The sequence below is a fragment of the Triticum aestivum genome, chromosome 7B (genome assembly GCF_018294505.1).
Source record: "Triticum aestivum cultivar Chinese Spring chromosome 7B, IWGSC CS RefSeq v2.1, whole genome shotgun sequence".
NCBI classification, from domain to species: Eukaryota; Viridiplantae; Streptophyta; class Magnoliopsida; order Poales; family Poaceae; genus Triticum; species Triticum aestivum.
Genome location: NC_057813.1, coordinates 724171903 through 724199605, shown reverse-complemented (window position 1 = coordinate 724199605; position 27703 = coordinate 724171903). Strand labels below are relative to the sequence as shown.

At 44.3% G+C, this 27703-nt stretch overlaps 1 protein-coding gene across 1 annotated transcript; it reads left to right on the top strand.

The window, feature by feature from the left end:
• Positions 1-484: 484 nt before the first annotated feature.
• Positions 485-4520, top strand: LOC123160425 (disease resistance protein RGA2-like). The gene is made up of 5 exons (XM_044578242.1): positions 485-811; positions 887-1454; positions 2089-3905; positions 3951-4263; positions 4471-4520. The coding sequence occupies exons 1-5, from the start codon at positions 485-487 to the stop codon at positions 4518-4520; spliced, it is 3075 nt and encodes a 1024-aa protein (XP_044434177.1).
• Positions 4521-27703: the final 23183 nt, after the last annotated feature.

Here is a 27703-nt window from a genome sequence, read left to right as displayed (position 1 = left end):
AGGAGCCTGGAGAGCATATGAGGTTAGCCTGGTCATGCTGGCATTGTTGATGGTCTTTTATCCTTCTCCAGGAGCCTGGAAGCATTGCTGATGATGGACGGCACACTTCCTCCCGGCAGAGCAGACGGTGTTGGCGAAGCTACCATCAATCAGGCACAACGATGGCAAGACCGTGAGGGTACTGAACTGTCTGAACTTGATGAGATAGTCGCATTAATTGATGATTGGTTCAACAAGTGCAGATCGATCAAGTAGTGTTATTTTGCCAGGTAGTACGAGCGCACATGCAACCTTCCTTTCTATATTGTGGCGGTGGCAGTGGCAGTGGGTGAATGGAACACATCCAAATGTACCTCGATCTCCCTGAGGGTCAACACTAGCATCTGCTCCCGTTTTCCTCACAGGGAAGCAAGCAAGCAAGCACATCTTGCTCAGACCATTTCCTTCTCCACCTTCCACTGCACTTGTGCTTCTCTGTGTTCCAATGACGGAGCTGGTGGCCACCATAGTGGTTGGACCACTGCTCTCCATCGTCAAGGACAAAGCGTCCAGCTACCACCTCGACAAGTACAAGGTGATGAACGGCATGGAGGAGCAGCACAAGATCCTCAAGCGCAAACTGCCTGCCATCCTGGACATCATCACCGACGCCGAGCAGACGGCAGCACACAGAGAAGGGGCGACGGCCTGGCTGGAAGAGGTAAAGACGGTGGCTTACCAGGCGAATGAAGTCTTTGATGAGTTCAAGTATGAGGCGCTTCGTCGTGAGGCCAAAAAGGAGGGACACTACAACAAGCTTGGCTTCGATGTGGTAAAACTATTTCCCACCCACAACCGTTTTATATTCCGTAACAGGACGGGGAGAAAGCTCCGCAAGATTGTGCAGGACATTGAGGTCCTTGTGGCTGAAATGAATGCATTTGGCTTTAAATACCAGCAACGGTCACCGTTATCCACCAAGTTGCGGCAGACAGATCATGTTATCTTTGATCCAGAGAAAATAACCATCAGATCCAGAGAGAAGGATTACAAGAATATTATCAATATACTTGTTGGGCAAGCTAACAATGCAGATCTCACAGTTGTTCCCATCGTTGGAATGGGGGGTCTGGGCAAGACTACGTTAGCACAACTTGTTTATAATGAACCTGAAATTGAGAAGCATTTTGATGTGCTACTATGGGTGTGTGTCTCTGAATGCTTTGATGCGGACTCTCTGGCTAGAAGTATAGTTGAAGCAGCTCTTGAGAAGAAGGATAATGGTACAGAAGCAGCTCCCAGGAAGAAGAGGGATGATACAGAAGCATCAACTGATTCCAAGAAGAAGACACTGCTCGATAGCCTTCAGCATGTGGTAAGCGGTCAAAGGTACCTCCTTGTATGGGATGATATCTGGGCACGACAGGTTCACATCTGGGAACAACTCAAGGCATGTCTTCAACATGGTGGCATGGGTAGCGTGATCTTGACAACATCTCGTGATGGAGGAGTGGCTGAAACAATGGGTACGGTTGAAGCTTATAATCTCACAGCTTTGGAAAATAAGTTCATAAAGGAAATCATCGAGACAAGTGCCTTCAGTTGTTTGCATAAGGAAGAGGAAAGGCCCATCGTGTTGGTGGACATGGTTGATGAGATTGTGAAGAGATGCCGTGGCTCTCCTTTAGCCGCAACAGCATTGGGCACTGTACTGCGTACCAAGACCAATGAGGAAGAATGGAAGGCTGTCTTAAGTAGAAGCAACGTTTGCACCGAGGAGTCTGGAATCTTACCAATACTCAAGCTCAGTTACAACGACTTGCCATCATATATGAAGCAATGCTTTGCCTTTTGTGCTATATTTCCCAAAGATTATGAGATTGATGTGGACAAGCTAATCCAACTATGGATTGCTAATGGCTTTATTATCCAGGAAAAGCATGTTCGTCTTGAAACCATTGCCAAACAGATTTTCAATCAGTTAGCCTCAAGGTCATTCTTTCAAGATGTGAAGCAAGTCCAAGCCACAAGGGATGAAAGTGAATACACTGGGGTATGTTAATTCCAGGACTACATGTAGAATCCACGATCTTATGCATGATGTCGCATTGTCTGTAATGGAGAAGGAGTGTGCCCTCGCAACTGAGGAAACCAGCAAGATTGAATGTGTTGTTGCAACTGAGGAACCAAGCCAGAGTGAGTGGCTTCCAAACACTGCCCGGCATTTATTTTTGTCATGTGAGGAACCAGAAAGAAAATTGAATAGTTATCTCGAGAAAAGCTCTCCAGTTATCCAAACACTTCTATGTGATAGTTATGTGGAAAGTTCGTTCCTGTATCCAGCGAAAAGCAGCTCTTTGCAACATCTAGCAAAATGCAGCTCTTTGCAAGCATTTCAGCTCTGTTCATACAAATCATCATTTCCGCTGAAGTCAAAGTATCTACATCACCTAAGGTACCTAGATCTCTCAAGAAGTTATATCAAAGCACTTCCTGAAGATATGAGCATTCTATACAACCTGCAAACTTTGAACCTCTCTGGCTGCAAATACCTTTGTGGGCTTCCAAGCCAAATGAAGTATATGACTGCCCTCCGTCACCTTTTTACTCATGGTTGCCCACAACTGAAGAGCATGCCTAGAGACCTCAGAAAGCTCACAGCCCTACAAACACTAACATGTTTTGTAGTAGTTAGTGGCTCTAATTGCAGTAATGTTGGAGAGCTCAGGAATTTAAACCTTGGTGGTCAACTAGAGCTACATCATCTAGCGAACGTGACAGAAAAAGATGCAAAAGCGGCAAATCTCATTAGGAAGAATGAACTAAGGGAACTGACATTAAGATGGACAGTTGGACAGGATCATTTTTCTAGGGAAACTAGTCATGAGGATGATGCAAGAGTGCTCGAGAAACTCAAACCTCATAATGGGCTGCGTGCTATAAGGATATACTCCTATCGAGCCACCACCTTTCCAACAGGGATGGCTATGTTGCAAAACATTGTTGAGATCCACGTCTGCCATTGTAAAAAACTGCAATGGTTGTTCAGCCGCAACAGTGATACATCCTTTGCATTTCCAAATCTGAAGGAGCTTACACTAGACAGCCTTGTCTCTTTGGAGAGATGGTGGGAAATAAATAATGATGTGATACAAAGAGAAGAAATAATGTTTCCTCGGCTCGAGAAGTTGTGTATTAGTCAGTGTGAAAAGCTCACAGCATTGCCAGGACAACCGACCTTCCCTAACCTCCAGAATGCTTGCATTGAAAGATGTCCAGAGTACTTGACAACGAGAGTTAAATCACCAAACCTCAGTGTATTAACGATGCAAGGACGTGAGATACACGTGTTCCAGTGGGTAGCCAGGCATATGACTTCATTGATCAATCTAGAACTGCATAGCCTTGAAGACAGTACAGAAACAACCTCGGGGGCAGCTGAGCATGGTTTGAGAGAAGTGTTAACGTTCGACGGGAAGAAAAACTGGAGGGGTCAAGATTTTCCTCTGGCAGTTCTGGTGTTAGTAAATTTTAGGTCAGGTGTAACAGAGCTGTGTGCATGTTTTGTACACCTTCAAGGTCTGAGAATTTGGGGTTGTGCGCTCGTCCACTGGCCAGCAAAAGAGTTCCAAGGATTGGTATTTTTGAGGAGGCTTCAGATTGAATGCTGCGATGATTTGACTGGATATGCACAAGCTTCTGCTGAGCTGTCAACATCACCAGAAACGACTCTGCAGCTCCTGCCACGTCTAGAGTCTCTGGAGATACGGAAGTGTGACAACTTGGTTGAGGTCTTCAACGTTCCTGCATCTCAAAGGAGAATGATAATTTGTGATTGCAGTAAGCTTGAGTCCCCATTTGGCAGGAGGCTACAGCAGGGCCAGTCAGCACCGTCCATTCATCAAGGATCATCTAGTGTACTGGAGGTGCAATCATCATCATCACCCGGAGCTGGGGCGGAGCATTTACAGAAATTAAGAATAGAGAGTTGCCATGGCTTAACAGGAGTTCTCCATCTTCCCCAGTCCCTCAAGGATCTAGAAATTAGCTACTGTGTTGGGTTGACATCTTTGGGATCTTGCTCGGGAGAGCTCCCATCGTTGGAGCGCCTCTATCTTGCGAGTTGCAATATTGTGTCATCCCTACCGGATGGGCCGCAAGCATACTCATCTCTCCAAGAGCTTGTCATTGTCCACTGCCCTGCTATGAAGACGCTCCCTGCAAGCCTGCAGCAACAGCTGTGCAGCCTCCAGAGGGAACATGTAGATGCCCATTATTATGGAAGTAAGCACACAACAGTTACTGTTTCTATTAGTACTTACTAGTGACTATTAAATAAACTAGTTAGATAATGATAATAGCATCACTAGTACTCTAGTAGTACGACAAAAAACATAGCAACATAAATTTTCTTTTAACCTCAGTTCGTCATTTTAAAATTTATTGATGCCCCTCAGAGTTTAAGCTTTTGCATTAAAATATGATGTGCAGAGCCTATGCTGCTGAAATCGAAGACATGGAAATATGTCTGCAAAGGTTGAACTACCACTCCTAAAGACTTCGATGTACAAAGCGGAAAACGTTTTGCCTCGTATCGAGGGGACGCTGCATGTATTATAGGCAGGGGTGCGAGTCCTGATAACGCATACAAATAGGATTACAACTTGGGAATCAAGCTAGGAGGAGATAGAATTATGGTTACAGAAGATAAACATCTCCTAGCCTCTAACCGAAGAGTCCTACTGAGATACGCTACAAGTCACGTACGGTGCATTGGATATATGAAGTTTAACACCCTCCCTTAATCACAACTTCATCAAGTTGAGATTATGCTTAAAGTCTTCGAAACTTCTTGTAGGCAAAGGCTTTGTAAATCCATCTGCAAGTTGATCTCTGGAATGCACAAAGCGAATGTCAAGTTGCTTCTGAGCAACCCTTTCTCTGACAAAATGAAAATCTATTTCAATATGTTTTGTCCTGGCATGGAACACTGGATTTGCAGAGAGATACGTGGCACCAAGATTGTCACACCACAGACAAGGAGCCTACTTGCTTTGTATGCCAAGTTCCTTCAGCATGGACTGAACCCATATTATCTCTATTGTGGCATTTGCCAATGCTTTGTACTCAGCCTCTATGCTTGACCTGGATACAGTAGCCTGCTTACGTGCACACCATGATATCAAATTTGGTCCATAGAACACTGCAAAGCCACCAGTGGAACGTCTGTCATCCAGACAACCTGCCCAGTCAGAATCAGAAAAAGCACTAACAAGAGTGAATGGAGATTTGCTGAAGTTCAGTCCCAGACTCAAGGTATGCTTAACATATCGAACTATATGTTATGCAGTTGTCAAATGAACATTGGTGGGTGCATGAAGAAATTGGCAGACCTTGTTGACAGCAAAAGAAATATCAGGCCTGGTAAGTGTGAGATACTGAAGGGCTCCTACCAGACTTCTGTATTTAGTGTTGTCCTCTTTACTCAAAAGCTCACCTTCTGCAAGAGATAATTTTTCTGAACTAGATAATGGAGTAAGTGAGGGTTTACATCCCTGCAATCCAGCTTTCCTAACCAGGTCAGTTGCATATTTTTCTTGAGAGAGGAGAAGTCCATCCTTGTGTTTCTTCACCTCAATCCCAAGAAAGTAGTGCAAGTCACCAAGATCCTTCAAAGAAAAGTCTGCACTCAAGTCCTTGAGAAGTCCTGTGATTGCTTCATCAGACGAGCTAGTCACAATAATATCATCAACATATATAAGAACGAATATGCATGTGTTGGACTTGTTGTAGATGAACAATGACGTGTCAGACTTGGAAGGAACAAAACCTAGTGCTTGCATTTTATGACAGAGGCGTGCATACCACGCCCTTGGAGCTTGCTTCAAACCATATAGTGCTTTATCAAGTTTACACACATGAGAGGGAGCATTCTTACTCTCAAACCCAGGAGGCTGTTTCATATACACTTCCTCTTCCAGAACGCCATGGAGAAACGCATTCTGGACGTCGAGCTGTCTGAGACTCCATCCTCTAGAGACTGCAATAGACAGGACAAGACGAATAGTGGCTGCCTTTACCACTGGACTGAAGGTGTCCTCATAGTCTATGCCATATCTCTGTTTAAAACCCTTTGCAACTAGTCTGGCCTTATATCGATCATGTTGGGGAACGTAGTAATTTCAAAAAAAATTCCAACGCACACGCAAGATCATGGTGATGGCATAGCAACGAGAGGGGAGAGTGTTGTTCACGTACCCTCGTAGACCGTAAGCGGAAGCGTTAGCACAACGCGGTTGATGTAGTCGTACGTCTTCACGATCCGACCGATCCAAGTACCGAACGTACGGCACCTCCGAGTTCAGCACACGTTCAGCTCGATGACGATCCCCGGGCTCCGATCCAGCAAAGCTTCGGGGATGAGTTCCGTCAGCACGACGGTGTGGTGATGATGATGATGTTCTACCGGCGCAGGGCTTCGCCTAAACTCCGCGACGATATGACCGAGGTGGAATATGGTGGAGGGGGGCACCGCACACAGCTAAGGAACGATCCGTAGATCAACTTGTGTCTATGGGGTGCCCCCTGCCCCCGTATATAAAGGAGGGAGGGGGGAGGCCGGCCGGCCCCTTGGGCGCGCCACGGGAGGAGGAATCCTCCTCCTAGTAGGAGTAGGACTCCTCCTTTCCTACTCCTACTAGGAGGGGGAAGGAAGGGGGAGAGGGGGAAGGAAAGAGGGGGGGCGCCCCCCCTCCTAGTCCAATTCGGACCAAAGGGTGGAGGGGGCGCGCGGCCCATGCTGGCCGTCCCTCTCTCCTTTCCCCTAAAGCCCATAAGGCCCAATACTCTCCCGGGGGGTTCCGGTAACCCCCCCCGGCGCTCCGGTTTTCTCCGAAATCACCCGGAACACTTCTGGTGTCCGAATATAGTCATCCAATATATCAATCTTTATGTCTCGACCATTTCGAGACTCCTCGTCATGTCCGTGATCACATCCGGGACTTCGAACAAACTTCGGTACATTAAAACTTATAAACTCATAATAAAACTGTCATCATAACGTTAAGCGTGCGGACCCTACGGGTTCGAGAACTATGTAGACATGACCTAGAACCATTCTCGGTCAATAACCAATAGCGGGACCTGGATGCCCATATTGGTTCCTACATATTCTATGAAGATCTTTATCGGTCAAACCGCATAACAACATACGTTGTTCCCTTTGTCATTGGTATGTTACTTGCCCGAGATTTGATCGTCGGTATCCAATACCTAGTTCAATCTCGTTACCGGCAAGTCTCTTTACTCATTCTGTAACACATCATCTTATAACTAACTCATTAGTTACAATGCTTGCAAGGCTTAGGTGATGAGTATTACCGAGAGGGCCCAGAGATACCTCTCCGACAATCGGAGTGACAAAACCTAATCTCGAATTATGCCAACCCAACATGTACCTTTGGAAACACCTGTAGAGCACCTTTATAATCACCCAGTTACGTTGTGACATTTGGTAGCACACAAAGTGTTCTTCCGGTAAACGTGAGTTGCACAATCTCATAGTTGCAGGAACTTTGTATAAGTCATGAAGAAAGCAATAGCAATATACTAAACGATCAAGTGCTAGGCTAACGGAATGGGTCATGTCAATCACATCATTATCCTAATGATGTGATCCCATTAATCAAATGACAACACATGTCTATGGTTAGGAAACATAACCATCTTTGATTAATGAGCTAGTCAAGTAGAGGCATACTAGTGACTTTATGTTTGTCTATGTATTCACACATGTATCATGTTTCTGGTTAATACAATTCTAGCATGAATAATAAACATTTATCATGATATGAGGAAATAAATAATAACTTTATTATTGCCTCTAGGGCATATTTCCTTCAGTCTCCAACTTGCACTAGAGTGAATAATCTAGATTACATAGTAATGATTCTAACACCCATGGAGTCTTGGTGCTGATCATGTTTTGCTCGTGAGAGAGGCTTAGTCAGCGGGTCTGCAACATTAGGATCCGTATGTATCTTGCAAATCTCTATGTCTCCCACTTGGACTTGGTCCCGAATGGAGTTGAAGCGTCTTTTGATGTGCTTGGTCCTCTTGTGAAATCTGGATTCCTTTGCCAAGGCAATTGCACCAGTATTGTCACAAAAGATCTTCATTGGTCCCGATGCACTAGGTATGACACCTAGATCGGAAATGAACTCCTTCATCCAGACTCCTTCATTTGCTGCTTCCGAAGCAGCTATGTACTCCGATTCACATGTAGATCCTGCTACGACGCTTTGTTTAGAACTGCACCAACTTACAGCTCCACCATTTAATAAAAACACTTATCCGGTTTGCGATTTAGAATCGTCCGGATCAGTGTCAAAGCTTGCATCGACGTAACCGTTTACGACTAGCTCTTTGTCACCTCCATATACAAGAAACATATCCTTAGTCCTTTTCAGGTATTTCAGGATGTTCTTGACCGCTGTCCAGTGATCCACTCCTGGATTACTTTGGTACCTTCCTGCCAAGCTTATTGCTAAGCATATGTCAGGTCTATACACAGCATTGCATACATGATAGAGCCTATGGCTGAAGCATAGGGAACATTTTTCATTTTCTCTCTATCTTCTGCTGTGGTCGGGCATTGAGTTTGACTCAACTTCACACCTTGTAGCACAGGCAAGAATCCTTTCTTTGCCTGATCCATTTTGAACTTTTTCAAAATTTTGTCAAGGTATGTGCTTTGTGAAAGTCCTATTAAGCGTCTCGATCTATCTCTATAGATCTTGATGCCCAATATGTAAGTAGCTTCACCGAGGTCTTTCATTGAAAAACTTTTATTCAAGTATCCTTTTATTCTATCCAGAAATTCTATATCATTTCCAATTAATAATATGTCATCTACATATAAAATTAGAAATGCTATAGAGCTCCCACTCACTTTCTTGTAAATACAGGCTTCTCCAAAAGTCTGTATAAAACCATATGCTTTGATCACACTATCAAAGCGTTTATTCCAACTCCGAGATGCTTGCACCAGTCCATAAATAGAACGCTGGAGCTTGCACACTTTGTCAGCACCTTTTGGATCAACAAAACCTTCCGGCTGCATCATATACAACTCTTCTTCTAGAAATCCATTCAAGAATGCAGTCTTGACATCCATTTGCCAAATTTCATAATCATGAAATACAGCAATAGCTAACATGATTCGGACGGACTTAAGCATCGCTACGGGTGAGAAAGTCTCATCGTAGTCAACCCCTTGAACTTGTCGAAAACCTTTTGCAACAAGTCGAGCTTTATAGACAGTTATATTACCATCAGCGTCAGTCTGCTTCTTAAAGATCCATTTATTCTCAATGGCTTGCCGATCATCGGGCAAGTCAACCAAAGTCCATACTTTGTTTTCATACATGGATCCCATCTCAGATTTCATGGCTTCTAGCCATTTTGCGGAATCCGGGCTCATCATCGCTTCCTCATAGTTCGTAGGTTCATCATGGTCAAGTAACATGACTTCCAGAATAGGATTACCATACCACTCTGGTGCGGATCTTACTCTGGTAGGCCTACGAGGTTCAGTAGAAACTTGATCTGAAGTTTCATGATCATTATCATTAGTTTCCTCACTAATTGGTGTAGTTGTCACAGGAACCGGTTCTCGTGATGAACTACTTTCCAATAAGGGAGTAGATACAGTTATCTCATCAAGTTCTACTTTCCTCCCACTCACTTCTTTCGAGAGAAACTCCTTCTCTAGAAAGGATCCATTCTTAGCAACGAATGTCTTGCCTTAGTATCTGTGATAGAAGGTGTACCCAATAGTCTCTTTTGGGTATCCTATGAAGACACATTTCTCCGATTTAGGGTCGAGCTTATCTGGTTGAAGTTTCTTTACATAAGCATCGCAGCCCCAAACTTTAAGAAACGACAACTTTGGTTTCTTGCCAAACCACAGTTCATAAGGCGTCGTCTCAACGGATTTTGATGGTGCCCTATTTAACGTGAATGCGGCCGTCTCTAAAGCATAACCCCAAAATGATAGCGGTAAATCAGTAAGAGACATCATAGATTGCACCATATCAAGTAAAGTACGATTACGACGTTCGGACACACCATTTGGTTGTGGTGTTCCAGGTGGCGTGAGTTACGAAACTATTCCACATTGTTTCAAGTGTAGGCCAAACTCATAACTCAAATACTCTCCTCCACGATCAGATCGTAGAAACTTTATTTTCTTGTTACGATGATTTTCCACTTCACTCTGAAATTCTTTGAACTTTTCAAATGTTTCAGACTTGTGTTTCATCAAGTAGATATACCCATATCTGCTCAAATCATCTGTGAAGGTGAGAAAATAATGATACCCGCCGCGAGCCTCAACATTGATTGGGCCACAAACATCGGTATGTATGATTTCCAACAAATCAGTTGCTCGCTCCATAGTTCCAGAGAACGGCGTCTTAGTCATCTTGCCCATAAGGCACGGTTCACAAGTACCAAGTGATTCATAATCAAGTGATTCCAAAAGTCCATCAGTATGGAGTTTCTTCATGCGCTTTACACCGATATGACCCAAATGGCAGTGCCACAAATAAGTTGCACTATCATTATTAACTCTGCATCTTTTGGTTTCAACACTATGAATATGTGTATCACTACTATCGAGATTTAATAAAAATAGACCACTCTTCAAGGGTGCATGACCATAAAAGATATTACTCATATAAATAGAACAACCATTATTCTTTGATTTAAATGAATAACTGTCTCGCATCAAACAAGATCCAGATATAATGTTCATGCTCAACGCTGGCACCAAATAACAATTATTCAGGTCTAAAACTAATCCCGAAGGTAGATGTAGAGGTAGCGTGCCGACCGCGATCACGTCGACTTTGGAACCATTTCCCACGCGCATCGTCACCTCGTCCTTGGCCAGTGCTCGCTTATTCCGTAGTCCCTATTTCGAGTTGCAAATATTAGCAACAGAACCAGTATCAAATACCCAGGTGCTACTACGAGCTCTAGTTAGGTACACATCAATAACATGTATATCACATATACCTTTGTTCACTTTGCCATCCTTCTTATCCGCCAAATACTTGGGGCAGTTCCGCTTCCAGTGACCAGTCTGCTTGCAGTAGAAGCACTTAGTTTCAGGCTTAGGTCCAGACTTGGGTTTCTTCTCTTGAGCAGCAACTTGCTTGCTGTTCTTCTTGAAGTTCCCCTTCTTCTTCCCTTTGCCCTTCTTCTTGAAACTAGTGGTCTTGTTGACCATCAACACTTGATGCTCCTTCTTGATTTCTACCTCCGCAGCTTTTAGCATTGTGAAGAGCTCGGGAATAGTCTTGTTCATCCCTTGCATATTATAGTTCATCACAAAGCTCTTGTAGCTTGGTGGCAGTGATTGGAGAATTCTGTCAATGACGCTATCATCCGGAAGATTAACTCCCAGTTGAATCAAGTGATTATTATACCCAGACATTTTGAGTATATGCTCACTAACAGAACTATTCTCGTCCATCTTACAGCTGTAGAACTTATTGGAGACTTCATATCTCTCAATCCGGGCATTTGCTTGAAATATTAACTTCAACTCCTGGAACATCTCATATGCTCCATGACGTTCAAAACGTCGTTGAAGACCCGGTTCTAAGCCATAAAGCATGGCACACTGAACTATAGAGTAGTCATCAGCTTTGCTCTGCCAGACGTTCTTAACGTCATTAGTTGCATCAGCAGCAGGCCTAGCACCCAGCGGTGCTTCCAGGACGTAACTTTTCTGTGCAGCAATGAGGATAATCCTCAGGTTACGGACCCAGTCCGTGTAATTGCTACCATCATCTTTCAACTTTGCTTTCTCAAGGAACGCATTAAAATTCAACGGAACAACAGCACGAGCCATCTATCTACAAACAAATATAGACAAGCAAAATACTATCAGGTACTAAGTTCATGATAAATTTAGGTTCAATTAATCATATTACTTAAGAACTCCCACTTAGACAGACATCTCTCTAGTCATCTAAGTGATCACGTGATCCAAATCAACTAAGCCATAACCGATCATCACGTGAGATGGAGTAGTTTTCAATGGTGAACATCACTATGTTGATCATATCTACTATATGATTCACGCTCGACCTTTCGGTCTCCGTGTTCCGAGGCCATATCTGCATATGCTAGGCTCGTCAAGTTTAACCTGAGTATTCCGCGTGTGCAAAACTGTCTTGCACCCGTTGTAGATGGACGTAGAGCTTATCACACCCGATCATCACGTGGTGTCTGGGAACGACGAACTTTGGCAACGGTGCATACTCAGAGAGAACACTTCTTGATAATTTTAGTAAGAGATCATCTTAAAATGCTACCATCAATCAAAGCAAGATAAGATGCATAAAGGATAAACATCACATGCAATCAATATAAGTGATATAATATGGCCATCATCATCTTGTGCTTGTGATCTCCATCTTCGAAGTACCGTCGTGATCACCATCGTCACGGGCGCGACACCTTGATCTCCATCGTAGCATCGTTGTCGTTACGCCATCTATTGCTTCTACGACTATCGCTATCGCTTAGTGACAAAGTAAAGCAATTATAGGGCGTTTGCATTTCATACAATAAAGCGACAACCATATGGCTCCTGCCAGTTGCCGATAACTTAGGTTACAAAACATGATCATCTCATACAATAAAATATAGCATCACGTCTTGACCATATCACATCACAACATGCCCTACAAAAACAAGTTAGACGTCCTCTACTTTGTTGTTGCAAATTTTACGTGGCTGCTACGGGCTTTAGCAAGAACCGTTCTTACCTACGCATAAAGACCACAACGATAGTTCGTCAAGTTGGTGTTGTTTTAACCTTCGCAAGGACCGGGCGTAGCCACACTCGATTCAGCTAAAGTGAGAGAGACAGACACCCGCCAGCCACCTTTAAACACGAGTGCTCGCAACGGTGAAACCAGTCTCGCGTAAGCGTACGCGTAATGTCGGTTCGGGCCGCTTCATCTCACAATACCGCCGAACCAAAGTATGACATGCTGGTAAGCAGTATGACTTGTATCGCCCACAACTCACTTGTGTTCTACTCGTGCATATAACATCAACGCATAAAACCTGACTCGGATGCCACTATTGGGGAACGTAGTAATTTCAAAAAAAATCCTACGCACATGCAAGATCATGGTGATGGCATATCAACGAGAGGGGAGAGTGTTTTCCACGTACCCTCATAGACGGTTGATGTAGTCGTACGTCTTCACGATCCGACCGATCCAAGTACCGAACGTACGGCACCTTCGAGTTCAGCACACGTTCAGCTCGATGACGATCCCCGGGCTCCGATCCAGCAAAGCTTCGGGGATGGGTTCCGTCAGCACGATGGTGTGGTGACGATGATGATGTTCTACCGGCGCAGGGCTTCGCCTAAACTCCGCGACGATATGACCGAGGTGGAATATGGTGGAGGGGGGCACCGCACACGGCTAAGGAACGTTCCGTAGATCAACTTGTGTCTATGGGGTGCCCCCCTGCCCCCGTATATAAAGGAGGGAGGGGGAGGCCGGCCGGCCCCTTGGGCGCGCCAAGGGAGGAGTAATGCTCCTCCTAGTAGGAGTAGGACTCCTCCTTTCCTACTCCTACTAGGAGGGGGAAGGAAGGAGGAGAGGGGGAAGGAAAGAGGGGGGGGGTGCCCCCCCCTCCTAGTCCAATTCGGACCAGAGGGTGGAGGGGGCGCGCGGCCCATGCTGGCCGTCCCTCTCTCCTTTCCCCTAAAGCCCATAAGGCCCAATACTCTCCCGGGGGGTTCCGGTAACCCCCCCGGCGCTCCGGTTTTCTCCGAAATCACCCGGAACACTTCCGGTGTCCGAATATAGTCGTCCAATATATCAATCTTTATGTCTCGACCATTTCGAGACTCCTCGTCATGTCCGTGATCACATCCGGGACTCCGAACAAACTTCGGTACATTAAAACTTATAAACTCATAATAAAACTGTCATCGTAACATTAAGCGTGCGGACCCTACGGGTTCGAGAACTATGTAGACATGACCTAGAACCATTCTCGGTCAATAACCAATAGCGGGACCTGGATGCCCATATTGGTTCCTACATATTCTATGAAGATCTTTATCGGTCAAACCGCATAACAACATACGTTGTTCCCTTTGTCATTGGTATGTTACTTGCCCGAGATTTGATCGTCGGTATCCAATACCTAGTTCAATCTCATTACCGGCAAGTCTCTTTACTCATTCTGTAACACATCATCTTATAACTAACTTATTAGTTACAATGCTTGCAAGGCTTAGGTGATGAGTATTACCGAGAGGGCCCAGAGATACCTCTCCGACAACCGGAGTGACAAAACCTAATCTCGAATTATGCCAACCCAACATGTACCTTTGGAAACACCTGTAGAGCACCTTTATAATCAACCAGTTGCGTTGTGACGTTTGGTAGCACACAAAGTGTTCTTCCGGTAAACGTGAGTTGCACAATCTCATAGTTGCAGGAACTTTGTACAAGTCATGAAGAAAGCAATAGCAATATACTAAACGATCAAGTGCTAGGCTAACGGAATGGGTCATGTCAATCACATCATTATCCTAATGATGTGATCCCATTAATCAAATGACAACACATGTCTATGGTTAGGAAACATAACCATCTTTGATTAATGAGCTAGTCAAGTAGAGGCATACTAGTGACTTTATGTTTGTCTATGTATTCACACATGTATCATGTTTCCGGTTAATACAATTCTAGCATGAATAATAAACATTTATCATGATATGAGGAAATAAATAATAACTTTATTATTGCCTCTAGGGCATATTTCCTTCAGATCAATGGTTCCATCAGCTTTCCTCTTAATCCTGAAAACCCACTTGCAATCAATCAAGTTTTTACCTTGCTGTGGGGGAACCAAGTGCCATGTTTTGTTCCTTTTCAATGCCATATATTCTTCATGCATAGCTTTCTTCCACTTCTCATCACACAGTGCCGCTTCAAGGGTGTTAGGCTCACCTGGTTCACCCGTGGAGCAAATCATACCATACTTGGTTATGTGCTTGTAATTAATAGGCTAAATTACCCCTTGTTGCAGACGTGTACGCCGTTGTTGAGACACAGCCGGATCAGCCACAAAGGATCTACCAGACTGCTCCTGTGTGGCATCTAATCCCGAGGGTGATTCTGAAGGATTTTCTGCGGCTGTTTGCTGAAGTGGAGCGCCTGGAATGCGCACAGAGGATCTCGGTGCGGCATCTGCATGTGCATGCAGCCCATTATGCGTGATGATGGGGCATCCACCTAGATCGGGGCGCCGGTCGCGCCAGTCGCGCCCTCCCTGGCCCGTCGCGTGCCATCGCGCCGCGTGTAAGTCACGGGCTCGCGGGCGTACCTCGTACCGCCTGGTTGGTGCAGGGCGTCGCGCGCCTGAGTGGGCGTGGCCCCGGTGGGACCGGCCCGTGGATTTGGAGGGGGACCGGCGCGCGCGCCTATGTCTGCCTCGGTAGCAGGGAGCGATCCCGAGGCGCCTGCACGTGACGCAGGATCAGGAGGCGATCCCAAGGCGGATCCGATCTGTTGTAGTCGGGCGGATCCCGAGGGCGAGTTGTCTCCCCTGGTGAAACACATAGAATATGGCGCTATTTTAGCTCCATTTTCTTCAATTTCGGCACGGATTTCTTCTGTTTCATCAACACAAACCTCATGCACATCATTAGATGGGTTAGTCAACAATAAATCATCTATATTAGGCCCCCCTTGATCAAAACCAGTGAGATGAGGAGGCAAAAGAAGGATTTCTTTTCGTAGGAGTGCACCAACATTGGGATGGAGATCGGTGAACGGAAATTTGGTTTCATCAAAGACTACATCACGTGAGATGTAGACACGGCCAGTGGAGGCATCTAAACACTTGACCCCTTTATGTTGTGCACTATACCCTATGAACACACATTGTTTTGAACGAAACATGAGTTTGCGATTGTTGTAGGGACGAAGGTTCGGCCAACATGCACATCCAAAAACACGAAGAGACTTATATTCTGGTTTAGTGTGAAGAAGTCCTTCTACTGGAGTTTCATTGTGAATGACACGACTAGGTAGCATGTTGATGATATGAACGGCTGTGAGAAAAGCTTCGTCCCAAAACTTGAGAGGCATAGATGCGCCTGCCAAGAGGGCAAGGCCAACCTCGACAATGTGCTTGTGCTTGCGTTCGGCAGAACCGTTTTGTTGGTGAGCATGCGGGCATGACACGTGGTGCGAAATGCCAAGATTTTGGAAGAAGGAATTTAACTTTTTGTATTCCCCTCCCCAGTCCGATTGGATAGCAATGGTTTTAATATCAAACTTTCGTTCAACAAGTGCTTGAAAGTTTTGGAAAACTTGAAACACATTGGATCTCCGTTTGAGGAGATAGATCCAAGAGAATTTGCTATAGTCATCAATAAAAACTGACGTAATAAGTATGTCTACCAACAGAGGTAGGGGTTGGACTCCAAACATCAGAAAAAATGAGTTGCAATGGTTTGGTAGAGACACTAGTGGAAATAGGATACGGTAATTGATGACTTTTAGCACGTTGACAAGAATCACAAATAGTTTCAACATGACGCTCACCAACAAACGGGAGCTTATTTTTCCTAAGCAACTTTTCTACTAAAGAAAAAGAGGCATGTCCCAAACGATCATGCCATCATGTAGACGAAAGCTTGATAGCACCACAAGCGTGTTTATTGAATCTTCTAAACTCTGGAATCAACGGCTAGAGCCCTCGAACACATCTACCTCAATAGAGAATTGTCCTCGTTGCCTGATCCTTGATCAAAAATAAAAAATGATGAAATTCGAGAAAGACATTATTATCAAAGGCAATTCTATGGATAGAGAGAAGATTTTTGTGGGCACTAGGAACATGCAAAATTTTCTTAATGTGTAGGTTGCGACTAGGGGTACGAAATATAGAGTGACCAATGTGACTTATACCCATACCTTCTCCGCTGGCAGTATGAATTTGATCTTTGCCGCGGTATTTTTCTTTCATGGTGACTTTCTCAAGCTCGTTTGTGATGTGGTTTGTGGCTCCGCTATCGACGTACCAATTGGTGTCAATGCCGTAGGAACCATCAGCGGCAGCAGCTACCTTGTCATCGTCTTGAGAATCAGCATCATCATCATACATGTACCAGCAATCTTTGGCGGTGTGGCCGGGCTTCCCGCAGATCTGGCACCTTGGAGTTTCTGGACGCGTCCGGTTGCCACCACCGCGCCCGCGCCCGCGGCCTTGGCCGCCCGAGCGCGGAGGAGAGTGGCCACGGTCATTGCCGCCGCCGCCAGATCGCCCCCCCCCCCCCCCCCCCTTGTAGCGAGGAGGGCCACGCGAGCGGGATCCGCCACCCCGTCCGCGCGACGCCATGTTTGCAGACGATTTGAAGCCACTGGATCCCTGGAATTGGGCCATGCGCTGGTCGAAGTTGGACAGCATGGCGAAGAGCTCGTCGAGGGTCGCAGGAGTGACTCGGGCGTCGAGAGCCGACACCAGAGGTTGATAGTCCGCCTCCAACCCATGGATAATGTACGAGATGAGCTCATCGTCCTGGATCGGCTTGCCCGCCGCGGCCAGCTCATCGGCATAGCCACGCATAGCGGCGAAGTAGGAGGCCACTGAGAGGTTTCCCTTCTGCGCGTTGATGAGGAAGGTGCGGATGTTGTTGATGCGACTCGCCGACTGCGACGAGAACATGGCCGCGAGCGTCGTCCAGAGCGCGCCCGCCGTGGTGACCGTGGTCACCGTGACCAGGACCTCTTTTGTGAGGTTGTTCAGCAGGTACCCAAGGACCTGCTGATCCTCCCGTACCCATATAGGGTGAAGAGGGTTGGGCGATGTAGTCTCCTTGTTATCCTTGGTGGTGACGAGGAGCTTGGCCGGCTCTGGATTGGTGCCGTCGATGTAGCTGAAGACGCCGGCACCGCGCAGCTGAGGTGTGATCTGCGTGCGCCACGGCACGTAGTTTGTGCGTGATAACTTCTCTGTGACCTGGTTGTTGAGGCTAGGCGAGAAGGAGCCGGAGGAAGACATGGCTTGGATGGATGGGTTCGACAGAAGCTCTAGATGGGAAAAGGAGAAGCTCTGACTACCATGTACGAAGCGGAAAACGTCTTGCCTCGTATCGAGGGGACGCTGCATGTATTATAGGCAGGGGTGCGAGTCCTGATAACGCATACAGTTAGGATTACAACTTGGGAATCAAGCTAGGAGGAGATAGAATTATGGTTACAGAAGATAAACATCTCCTAGCCTCTAACCGAAGACTCCTACTGAGATACGCTACAAGTCACGTACGGTGCATTGGATATATGAAGTTTAACATTCGGAAGATATGCTGTCTGCAAAGGTTGGTGATATTGTACCCCTCTGATTTATTTTGTGGGAAAAGAATACATCCCACATCATATATATTGTGTGCTTTCTTCTGGCGTTGATCCTTCTTTTTCAACTGGGCACAGTCACATTCTGTCTTGGGCATTGCCGATTCTTTTGTCAAAATTCTGCGAGTATCTTTTTGGGTGCTATGCTCAGAAAAGATAACTTGTTGACTTAATTTTTAATATGTCTGTCCGTCAGTCTGTATGACTATGTATAACAGTATTACTCTTTTGACTTGTAGATACATAGATGCACACTGTTATTTGCTGAGCATCATGTATATCTGAAGCTGTTGATTGCACCTTATGCTCCGCCCCATCATGTTTTTCTCGAAAATTCTGACAAAGTTCCCCAATTTTGTTTATGGATGTGTATACCAGAATCATAACAGTCAATATTGTGTTTACCACATATAACAGTAAATTTGACAATATTCTTTCTCTAAATGAAAAACGGAATTTCAGAATGCTCTTTCTCTAGAAGAAAAAACAGAACGTTTGCAGTATAGAATGATCAGTTGGCTGCAGTCCAGTTACGCAGAGAGATTTATGCATTAGGGGATAATGGGTTTCAGAGGTATTGGCTGGTTTTCCGATCTGGATGGCAGATCGAGCATCCTCTGATTACCAAATTGTACTCTAGGTGGACAATGGTAATAGCACTGCTAGTAGTACGACAGAAATTGTAGCAAATTAAATTTTCCTTTAACCTAAATTTGTCATATTTTTTCCTTTATGATGTTCCTGAAGCGTAAGTTTTTATATTGTCAATCCGTGCAGAGCCTATCCTGCTGAAGCTGAAGACATGGAAATATGTCTGCAAAGGTTGAACTGTTATTCCCAAAGACTTGGAAGGTATGCTGTTTGCTAAGGATGGTCATATTGTGCCCCTCGGATTTATTTTCAGGAAAAAAAATACATGCGCCGTCACCCTTTATTCTGGTGTTGATCGTGTATGGCTTCTTTGCAGAATTCTTCCAGTCACTTGGAGTAGAGTCTTCCAAGGCCTGCCAGGATCAGTGATTGTTGTTGTCACATGTTGATTTGCGATGTTGTTGCCAGGATCAGACGCCCACGGGATGTTGTAATCAGAGAGCACTTCGAACACTGTTGTTTTATCCCCAGAAAGAGAATTGTTTGAATAATTTAGTGCTTGTATATTTTCCACTTATGTTTACCTACAGGCTGTTATATCATTGTACTACTATTTATTTTCCAGGCACGTTGGTATTCTGCCCGGGCACTGTCAGTTATTCCGATAATACTAGTATTATCTAGTATCATTTTATCCTCAAAAAGTGATCTGCTTTGAATAATTTAGTACTTGGATTTGCCACTTCTGTTTGCCTCTTGGCTGTTGTATCATCGTGTTTCTTTTTCAACTGGCATGGCGGTATTCTGCCCTGGGCACTGTCAGATTTTTTTTTTTGCCAAACTTCTGTCGGTATTTCCTTTTGCTTGCTATATACGCTCAGAAGAGGCAACTTTTATATAAGCTCAATTTTTGATATGTCCATCCGTCCGTCCGTCAATCTGTATGACTGTATATCTGGAGCTGTTGATTGCCCCTTATTCTGTTGTCCGTCAGTCTGTATGACTATATCTGGAGTCAACATCTGCTGATTGCAACAGAATGAGCAAAATTTCAGAATGTTCCTGTTTTGGACAAAAAACAATATGTTTGACATTATGCGAGGCTAACCTAGCATCTGATACCATGTTGGATAAGTGAGCAACTAACCTTTACTGAGGGCCAAAGGCCAGTACATATACAGATGTGGTAAAGTGCAGAAAAGCTCCTTATACAATTGGGATGTACACAATGAACTATACACATCTAACACTTTGAATAATTTAGTACTTGGATTTGCCACTTCTGTGTTTGTCTCTCAGCTATTGTATCATTGTGTTTCTTTTTCAACTGGCCTGGCGGCATTCTGCCTTGGGCACTGTCAGATTTTATTTATTTGCCAAACTTCTGTCAGTATTTCCTTTTGGTTACTATGCTCAGAAGAGGTAACTTATTAGCTCAATTTTTGATATGTCCGTCCGCCAGTCTGTATGACTGTATATCTGGAGCTGTTGATTGGCCCTTATGCTCCGCACTGCCAGTTTTTTTAATCAAAATTCTGTCAAAAGTTTCCCAATTCTATGGGTTGTATGCTAGACTCATAACAGTGGTACTATTTATACAGTCAATATTGTGCTTACCACATACAACAGCCTAGAGATAACCAAACCAACAGTCATAGGGGAAGTTTTAAACGCTCACAGCTGAGCAACAGCATCCTGCTGTTATTTATTGACTATTTGAAGCTGTCGATTTCCACTCGCACTCTGCTCTAGGAATACTGTTCTGAAGTGATGTTAGGAACTTTAGCATACATTGTGTCTGTCACAAACCACTTCGAATTGTATCTACTGTCTAGAGAGCTAGGCCTTCAAATTTCTCAAGATATGATATTCATCACGAACCCCATTAAGCTCCTCGTCGAGGAAGAAGACCATGGTGATCTAGAGACTTCCTCCTGTGCAGCGGACACGATCCATGCTTGATGAGCCAGCCATGGATGCAATGCGTGCCAGTAATCGGTCACGCTCCGCGCCTTGCCCCCAGTCTGGAAATCCTGAAGACAACCAAGAACATCACCAAAAAGTTCAGAAGAAAAAGTCTACATCTGAAAACAGCCAATCAGCTGCTGATTGCAACAGAATATGCAAAGTTTCAGAATGTTCCTTTTTTGAAGAAAAGAAATGTTTACATTATAGAATTATCAGCTGAGCCGAAAGCTTTCCCTCAGGATTGTGAATTCCATCCAGGAGTTCGACAGTTACTTCAAGAGCAAGAAGGATTGCACCGACACACTTGGATTCACCTCAATGCGGAAGTGCACGACAGCTATGAGGATGCTTGCATATGGAGCTCCCGGTGATTCACTCGACGACTATGGGCGCATGGCGGAGTCCACGACCATTGAGGTTTCTACAAGTTCTGCAGGGCAGTGGTGGCAATGTTTGGACCGCAGTACTTGCGATCACCCAATGTTGAAGACACTGCTCGGATCCTAGCACAGAATGCAACAAGAGGATTTCCTGGGATGCTTGGAAGCATCGACTGCATGCATTGGAAATGGAAGAACTGTCCATTCGCTTGGCAGGTACAAAGGCGCCAAAGGCGGTTGCAGTGTGGTACTTGAGGCAGTGTCCACATAGGACCTCTGGATTTGGCACTCCTTCTTTGGTATGCCAGGAACTCACAATGACATCAACATGTTGCAGTGCTCCCCTGTCTTTGCCAAGCTTGTTGAAGGTCACTCTCCTCCGGTGAACTTCGAGGTCAATGGGCGGCACTACAACAAGGGGTACTACCTAGCTGATGGCATCTATCCGAGATGGTCTATATTTGTGAATACTATCTCAAACCCTATGCCAGGAGGCAAGAAGTCCCACTTTGCGAAGGTTCAGAGGCTTGCAGGAAGGATGTCGAGCGGGCATTTGGTGTGCTTTTAATCTCGATTTGCTGTTGTCCGGTACCCTGCTCAGACCTCATCGAAAGATCAAATGTGGAAGATCATGACTTGTTGTGTCATCTTGCACCACGTGATCATTGAGAGTGAGAAGGAAGAGCCAGTGTTTGACACTGAACCATATTACAGGTAGGGTCCTCCTACAAGTTGATCACCAGCTACCGGTAACCTGGACTGCCTTCCTCAATATGCGCCAGGAGATCCGAGACCCACATGTGCATCAACAACTGCAGCAGGATCTGATGGAGCACCTATGGAGTCTCAAGGGCAACACCTAGCTCGACGTGTGATTAAATATGAGTTTTTATTTGTTGAACAATATAATTTGTATTGAATTATTTGTGTTGAACTTTTTGATTTCTATTGATTTTCGATGATGAACTATGCGATAACAAAATTACTTCTATTGAATTTGCGCTGAACCACGGCAAATGTGGGCCGATTTGTGTCGATATCGGGCCGATTTTTCGCCGAAACTGTGTCGAAAAGCGAAAAATGGGCCGATATCGGCGCTTGGGGGCGACGACTAGGAACCCAATCGCTCCCAGCGCCGATTTTTGCACCGCCTCGCCCCCAGGCGGCGATTTCCAAGCCTCCTGGGGGGCCAACGGCTGGAGATGCTCTTAGGCACCTCATCTGAGCGGCCAGACTAGCTACCTCGGGATCGTCATTTTGCAACTGTGTTTCTAATTATTCCTAAAAAAATTCTTCCTAATTTGTACAATATATGTACCACATATAACAGGGGACTTATTTTGGAGATTTGATCAAAAAGGAAGGGAGAGTTTTTCAAGTGGATCATGGTTTTGTACGTATGATTTTAAAATCTACGAAAATTTGAGTTTCTTTTATAAGAACAATGCAGGTCCAACTCTTTCGCAAAAAAGAAATGCAGGTCCAACTAAAAAAAAAGGTACAAGTTTATTTTTTGAGACAGAAAAAAAAGAACAGTACAAGTGGAGCTCTCTGGACTACACGGGCCGGGACTTTGGTTGTTCAGTGGAGCAAAGCCCAATGGACCTGCCTGGTCGCCGTCTTCGATCCCCAACCAAATCCCAGAGACGAGCCATGCCGGAAGAGGAGAAAGGCACCTTCCTTTCTCCTTCTCTCCAGCAACCGCCGGGGGGAGGGGGGGGGGGGGGGGGGGTACGTGCGGCTGCCGGAGCGTGCCGTGGAGCAACCAAGGGCGGGCTGGCGCGCGGCGGAGGAGCTGCCGGCGGCTCGGCTCGGTTCGGGTAAGACCAAATCACACTCGAAATTTTTATCCCCGTACCGCTCGGACTCGGTTGAGAAAGCTCAATTTTCAGATCCCTGTTTATATAGGAGTATACTAGGACAGATGCCTGTGCGTTGCAACAGGACAGAAAATTGTCAACTCGCTAAAATTTAGTAAGCATTGTATAGAACTTCATCCATCAAAACTTCATGACAAGTAAGAAGAAAACCACTCAGGTTGTTTGCTCATCGCACTTCACAAACACAGTACATGCCACACGCAATAAATGAGTATATGACTGATTTGTGCACCATATACCAGTCATACATAATCATAGTTCCTATGAAAATTGGTACATATGCGAAAACCCTCTATATCTACATCATTATTCTATCTATGTAAAATAAATACAACAATGATCACCATGTACAATATGGCCATACAACAATCTGCACCTCTTTCTTCTACCATATTCTATCTATCTTGGTCAACTATACAAAAAAATACATACAACAAAATCTGTAAGCAAGGTCAGTTTTATCTACACAACAATCTGTACGCAAGGTCATATTTATCTATCTTCTATTCCTGCAAGTATGCAGTTATGCACATACTTTTCTTCATACAGTAGCAGAAGGTTGCATTATATTCATACAACAATGGCAACACAGAGCAACCTCCTCTTTACTGTTTGATTTTGCATCAGCTTCCACGACATGTTTAGCAGCTTCTGCTTAGTGTAATCTCAAAATTATTTGGAGAAAACTACAGCTTCATGGGAAAGCGAAATAATAGATTTACGAAGAGGGATATTCCTTTTATTGAGCAACAAAAAAAGTTATCCTAAAACAGAATAAAATGCCAACAAATTTACTTGCTGGCACGTTGGCAACGGTATGATCCCACAGAATAGATATTGTTCAAGTAAGGTCATTGCTGGCAGGTTTGATCCACAAAATAACTGACATCAGATCCTCACTTGTGAGTAAATTAAGAAGCTTGTCATTACCACAGAGAAACTAAGTTGTCAACATCAAAGAGTTTCCTTTTCACTTTCCTAACCAACCATCCAAACAATCAATAGTAAATCTATAAATTTGATTGAACTAACCAAACACTGATAGGTCAAGTAGTTGAAACGATAATCTCTTTATGTCATAGATATCCAACATATATGCTTCTATCCTTGATGCCTAATGTCATGAACCATGATGGATGTCCAATTTGACGGTGCCACAGATTAGAAAGAAAATCTTGCTACAATGAATATTGTAATCTTACGCCATGTAGAATTACTTTATGCAAAACCTCCTCTCATAACTTGCTAATTTTAAATGAATAATCTCATCTTTGTATTAGTTTGTTGGAATTTTGAAGCTTGGGGCTAATTTCTAAGATCTTGAAATTGTCTCAAATGACATGGTGCGCACGTGAAAAAGCAACATATATTCGCTAATTCAGTTTAACAAAAACTGTAAGCTATGCCAATCATGCTAAACAGCAGCATGTTTTGATGCGATTAGACACTGAGCTCTGGCCTCTAGAAAAAAACCGAGTTGCCCCAAACATATACCACACAGGCAACCTCATTAAGTGATATGCCACATAATTAATAAGAAAATTTATATGAACAACCTAAGCCAACATGCCGTAACTAAATTTAAGTATGAGACAGAATTAATGCTGCTGTCAAGGGCCTATATTTGGTAGTTGATTGGCTGGAAATTCATGATTTTATTTCTTCCTAGCCAATGGTTTTTTTACTGCACAAAATGCATCCCATATGAAAATGAATTCCGAATCCAGATGGAGCGCCAGTTGACAGCAACTTGCATCTGCTCTTTTGTGCCTCTTTGTTGGCTACAACATTACAAAATATCCGTGTGTGTATCCTACTACAGTATATATGAATAGAAACAACTCAACTTGTCATGTGTTGAGAATAAATAAGGATGCAATATCTAACAAGTAGGTGAAATAGCTTGCCGCGCATTGCCTGCCTTCTACGAGGCAAGAATAGCAAGAGAAATAGTTTCAAAACTCCAAAACAACAACTGCCGTATGCCTTTTCAAAACACCATCGAATAATGTGCATGAAAAAAGAAGTTCAAAAGACCAGGAGATACTCAACTGGACCCAACAAAAGCTAATTACCTATACAGTATACGTGGATCAGTTCTAATGGCTATATAGTAGCGGAGGTAATTAAGCAGCAAGATAGTTATTACTATACCTGGAATTAAGGTTGAATGAGGTCCACTTCAGGCCGCATCAGTTGTTCTGTATCCGCTGTTGCCGCCGTTGAGACGGTGTTGATTCCTTGCAGTGATGGCACGCTGATATAAATCCCCTATTTTCCGAGAAAGAAGATTGTAGACACTAACTGATGATCGTACCTTGCAGTGAGAGAAGTACTTGTTCATCTCCTCGCACTCGCAGCACGAAGCTTCTCAATATTCTCAGGTTTTCTCAAGCACTACATGAGGTTGTGAGCTACCAAAAAAATACTATGAAACATCAACAACGCTAGTAACTGTCAACACTTATCAATCAACAATATCCACTTTAAATGCAGGCAAAGCATCCCAATTCAGTAAAAAAAATCTTTAACTGAGGAACTCAGCCGGTCGTGCTAAAAGAGGAACCTGCTCGCAATATTCATCAGTAATTGCTGCTGCAAAGTCAATCACTTACCTGTTGTCGCATAGGCATTCCAACAAACACTGGCTGTGCACCACCCAAACAATCACGACAGCTAGCTTTACACCATCGGAGTGGCATGATGCACGGAATAGGAACAGTCATAGATGAGAGCGATCCGGCAATGTGTTCCCATAGCTGAGACATCCGAGACCACGCTTGTGCGGGGCCTGTGTGTCCGGTGCCAACCAAGGCAAAGCAGTAATGAAGTGAGGGCCACACTGGTCTAAGTTGTCCCGCCTCCTTCTCTTCTCTCCATCTCACCTCCTCTCTCTCCCTCGTCTCTTCTTCCCAGGAGGCCAAGCTGCCAGGTGTCGCAAACAGTTTTCATCGGACAAAAGCAAAGTAGTTGTACAGTACGTAAAATATGGCAAAAGGTGCGCGCACACTGAAGTAACTATCATCAAGTTTCAGGTTCTGTAAATTTGCATCACAACTGTTTATTCATGAATTTTCAATCTTGGAAAACCGATTGCCCTATTCATCTTGGACTTGGACAAAGATTGTTAGACAAAGGTTCCAAATGTTATTTAATTCACTACGACTTCAACACTCTAAATTTGCTTACACATGAAATGAACTTGAAACAAAATCTAGCATGATAGAAACACAAACAATACATTAATGATCTGGACTGTGATACTTGAGATAAATTATACGAGTATTTGATCAATAGCAGATTATTGAAGGATGCAAAGTTTTACTTGCCTGTGAGTGGGCATAGGAGCGACTGGTGAGGAAGTTGAATGGCGTCGAGGTAGCAAATTTTTGCGGCGCCAGGCCGCCACTATATTACTTGTGGAAGCCTCGCAGACAGAGGCGGCGCCTGACCCGCTTGAAACAACGGGGTACAACTCCTTTGCTAAATTAACCACTGCGAGATAAAGTCATGTACTGGGAATTTACATGATGGATTGATGCTAAGTCAGAACTTGGAAACTGAGCCTCAATGGTTGGAGAGGAACACTGTCAGGAGAGTTGGACATGTTTGATTAGATCATTCCTACTAAATAAACCATCATAAAATAAAATCATGTACTGGAATATACATATTGGATTTCTAAACTTGAAAACTGAGTTTCAAAGGTTGGAGATGAACACGAGGACAGCTGGACACATTTGATTGGATCATACATACTAATCAACCACCATTGAATAAAAATCCTGGTTCTGCTCTTCTCCTTTTATTCCAGATTAACGCGGGGATGCTTTGGAGTGGGTAATCATCATAGATACGGAGATAAACAAAAAGTGTGCAACTGATACCAATTTACAGAATGTTTCTAAAGTATCCAATGACAAATAACTGCAGGGACCTGCAAAATAGAAAATCAAGTTAATAAAAGTTATCTACATATAAGTTGTAATATTATTTAATAATTGAAGTCTTGATTTAATGAGACAAACTACAATGGCCCTAACACTCTGCTTGAACTACACTAATTATGATTTATGAATGAACAGAGATCAATTCCAATTGTGTAGCCGTGAAAGACCATCTCTACTTTTGTAGTGCTCTAGCTCTAGAAAAGCAGTCCATCATAGTTGTACTGATTCTCGTCAGTAACAGCAAAAGCTAATCCCAACCGAAGAGTATAATATAGTTGTCGGGAACCTGCTAGTACACATCCCAACTGGATCGAGCATTACCCGGGGTAGGCCGGCTGGACGCAGAGGTGGCCGGGGTAGACCTTGGCGCGGTTGCGCCTTGTGCTCGATGCGCTGGAGGCGCGTCTCCCTCGAGCACATGAAGAGGAGGCAGGGGACGAGCTACAGGAGCTCCATGGTGGAGGTCATGGCAGGTTGGGCGGCGC

What these genes read in the sequence shown, in the direction of transcription:
- LOC123160425 (XM_044578242.1), top strand. Translation starts at nt 485, where the DNA reads ATGACGGAGCTGGTGGCCACCATAGTGGTTGGACCACTGCTCTCCATC. An exon ending in ACAAGCTTGGCTTCGATGTG is followed by an intron (nt 812 to 886) that starts GTAAAACTATTT and finishes AAGATTGTGCAG; the next exon opens with GACATTGAGGTCCTTGTGGC. An exon ending in GATCATCTAGTGTACTGGAG is followed by an intron (nt 3,906 to 3,950) that starts GTGCAATCATCA and finishes GAGCATTTACAG; the next exon opens with AAATTAAGAATAGAGAGTTG.